The following is a 3,297-nucleotide window of genomic DNA, read 5'->3' as shown; positions in this document are numbered from 1 at the left end:
CGTTCGAATCATGTTCTGAGTCCGAGCAAGGACCCCGCCTGACACTTAGTTGAAGGTTTCTCCAGAATCTCTCATCTCTGGGGACCACTCCCCCTTTTGTCCCCCTCCTGGTGGATGTGTGGACGAAGCGGGGCTCTGTGTCCTGCAAGGTCCTCACAGTCTGCGTTTTGCTGGTTTCATCCCTGTGGCCCTTTCACAGAGCCCCTGGGTGCCCTGACTGCAGGTAGATCTAGACACCTGACCCGGTTTCGGGTTGTTTGTTTGTTTATAAAATCATCTCTGTTGTTGAAAGTATTACAGATGTCCCCTATTTTCCCCCCACTGGCCCCTCTCATCCCCACTCTCAGCCCCTCCCAGGCCTTCACCACACTGTTGTCTGTGTCCATGGGTTATGCATTTATGCATATAAATTCTTTGGTTCATCTCTCCACCCCTACCCCTGCCTCCCCACTTTCTCTGAGATTCTTCAGTCTATTGCATGCTTCCTGTCTCTGGACCTATTTTATTTGTTGGGTTGTTTATTTTTAAAGGAAACATTTCATGCTTTCCATGAGCCTCCGTGGTGTGTGCCCCGTCCCATGAAGGGCCTAGGAGACAATGCTGGCCAAGCAGTGTGTCCTGTCCGTGGGGTGCTCACAGGCATTGACTAGGGGTATATTTGATGCCCCGGGCCTTTTGCCCACCCACCGTGGGGCCTGGCTGGTGCCCGGTGTGTGCGTCCCCCGGCATGCTTATGGTCCGTTGGGCCTGAAGGTGGTTTGGGCTCTGGGTGATGTCCTGCTCTCCACCCGCAGGCCCGCTCCAACATGCCGTCCCACCACCACGCCGCAACCCCCCGATGCTGCGCATGGTGCTGGAGGCGCTGCAGGCGGGCGAGCAGCGCCGGGGCACCTCGGTGATGGCCATCAAGCTGTACATCCTGCAGAAGTACCCTACGGTGGACGCCATCCGGCTCAAGTACCTGCTGAAGCGGGCCCTGGACACGGGCATGCAGCGCGGCCTCCTCATCAGGCCCATCAACTCCAGGGCCAGGGGGGCCACGGGCAGCTTCAAGGTGAGCCTGCTGGGGGCCGGGGGCCACAGGGGATGACGACTCGGCCAGGGTTTAAGCTTCAGGTCCAGCTCCCTCTTCCTGACTGTGTGCTGGTCCCCCGTCAGAGGCCTGTCTCCCTGTCTTCTCTCCTTTTTCCTGTGTGTCTCGGGGACCCCCTCTTCTCCAGGAAGGCTGGCGTGTGGGCCCCGTCGGAGCCCCTACACAGCTCTGGTCACCCTGCTGTGCCCACCTTCGTCCCTGTCGGTGTGTTTAGTGACCAGGGACCATCTCCCCTGTGTTCCCTTCTGCCCACGACCCTTTCCTGGAACTCCTCTCCACCGACGAGGCAGCCCAACCTTGGACCCTGGGTCGCAGGGCCAGGCTTACTCCCCATGCTCCCTGGCTCCAAACCAAGGCTGGCACCTGCCTGAGCACCACATCCTCCTCTTTCAAAAGGGAGGGTTCCCCAGGGGGTCAGAGTTGTCACCAATGCGAACCCAGCACCAGGACTGCCAGCTGCCCCCGGGGAAATCTCAGGGACCCAGGCCTGGGTCTGCCTGGGCCTTGCTGCGCCCTGGCAGGTAGCAGTTGCTCTGACAGTTGCCTTGGAACATTCTCCACCTGCTGTGTTCCAGTCCCTGTGGTAATGGTGGCCGAGCGCAGGAAGTCCCATCCCTGTAGAACTCCTGGACGCGCGCCACAGCTCGGACAGCCATGGCAAGACCCGGTGCTGGGTGGGGCGAGGGAGAAGAGAGGGTGCTGGGGTACCCGTGGCTGGGTTAGGCTGCAGGGCCTGGGAGCTAATCGGGAAAGTGGGCTGTGGGGGTGGGAGGCAGGGAAGGCCCTAGGCCAGTGGTCGGGGAGCTCATTAGTCAACAGAGCTAAATATCAACAGTACTTCTTCAAAATAGACTCGCCCAGGCCGAAAACCGACTTCTGAGCATGGGCCACGAAGTTTCAATCGCACTGTACGTGTGCCCGCACGTGGTATTTTGTGGAAGAGCCACACTCAAGGGGCCAAAGAGCCACATGTGGCTCCTGAGCCGCAGTTTGCCGACCACGGCCCTAGGGCACTCATAGACTTGGGGATGCGTGTGCGCTGGGAGTGGGGGTTGTTTCTGGTCTGGGTGGGAACTGGGGAGCCGGGAGGGCTTGGGGGTTAGGGGGCAACGTTGTCACAAGGAGGATCTAGAAGGCAAGGACCACGTTTTTGCCAGGGGCCCTTGCGTCCCCTGAGGCGCACACCCTCTCCGACGGCTCCCTTGTAAGGACGGGAAGACTCTGCCAAGATGCACAGCTGGGAGGCTGGGGGGAGCTGTAAACGCTGGGCCGTGTGACCGTGAAGTCCATGTTCCACTGGCAGGCATAGCGGGCAAGGCGGGAGTTTGTGCGATGGGGCAGGCTTTGTTGGGGAGCGGGAGGGCGAGTCAAAGCCAGTCCATGGAAGGGGTGGGCAGGGAGGATGCCAAAGGAGGTTCACAGCTTAGCCTCTCAGAGGATGAGTGGGGCTCACAGTGGCACCACTTGCTCCCAGTAGCCTGGCTTTGAGGCTCCCAGATGCAGGGGTGGGGTGGGGTGGGTGCTCAGGAAGCAGGAAGAGCAGCTTGGGTGAGTCTGGGAGACTCGGGCCCCCAGCTCCTAAATGGCAGCAGCCCTGCCTGCGGCGCAGAGAAAGGACTGAACACATTCCCAGCAGCAGGCATTTGGCAGGTGGTTGTGTGTCTTCTCCCCGTGCCCTGACCAGCTCCTTCGTCTTCCCTTTTTGAATGGGACCTTCCTCCCTGAGCTTGATGTTGGGAGTTGAGACATGAGCCCCCAGAACCTCAGCTCTCAACCCCACCCCATTCTCTCCTCTGCCAGTTAGTTCCCAAGCAAAAGAAAAAAATTCAGCCCAGGAAGACAGCCACCGTGTCGGCCCCCCGGAGACCTGGTGAGGCCAAGGAGGAGGCCCCCAAGAAAGATGGCCAGACCAAGGGCGAAGAGGCAAGAGGGGGCAAGGCCAGGAAGGCCCCCCAGCAGCCAGACAAGGCCACAGAGGCCCCTCCTGGTGCCAGCGGGCCCCATGGGAAGTTAAAGATTAAAGGCAAGAAGGACAGCCCAGGTAGGTGTGTAAGAGGCGAGAGGAGGGTGTGGGCAGCCACTGGGTGTAAGGATGGAGGGGCTGGCTCTGGGGAGGAGATTTCCTATCTGGTCCATGTGCCCTGAGCATCAGGCTCAACCCAGACAGACAGAACTCATGGAAGCTGATTGGGGGGCTGGGGTTG

At 60.1% G+C, this 3,297-nt stretch overlaps 1 protein-coding gene across 1 annotated transcript in view; it reads left to right on the top strand.

Moving 5' to 3' along the window:
- LOC102252408 (histone H1oo) overlaps nucleotides 1-3,297 on the top strand; it is a 7,997-nt gene that overhangs the window by 3,047 nt on the left and 1,653 nt on the right. The window contains exons 2-3 of the mRNA XM_005870126.2: nucleotides 795-1,054; nucleotides 2,894-3,134. Coding sequence (XP_005870188.1) covers nucleotides 795-1,054; nucleotides 2,894-3,134 — 501 coding nt within the window. The remainder of the gene's footprint in view (nucleotides 1-794; nucleotides 1,055-2,893; nucleotides 3,135-3,297) is intronic.

The sequence above is a fragment of the Myotis brandtii genome, unplaced genomic scaffold, assembly GCF_000412655.1.
Source record: "Myotis brandtii unplaced genomic scaffold, ASM41265v1 scaffold312, whole genome shotgun sequence".
Taxonomy (NCBI): Eukaryota; Metazoa; Chordata; class Mammalia; order Chiroptera; family Vespertilionidae; genus Myotis; species Myotis brandtii.
This window is presented reverse-complemented; position numbering and strand designations above follow the sequence as displayed.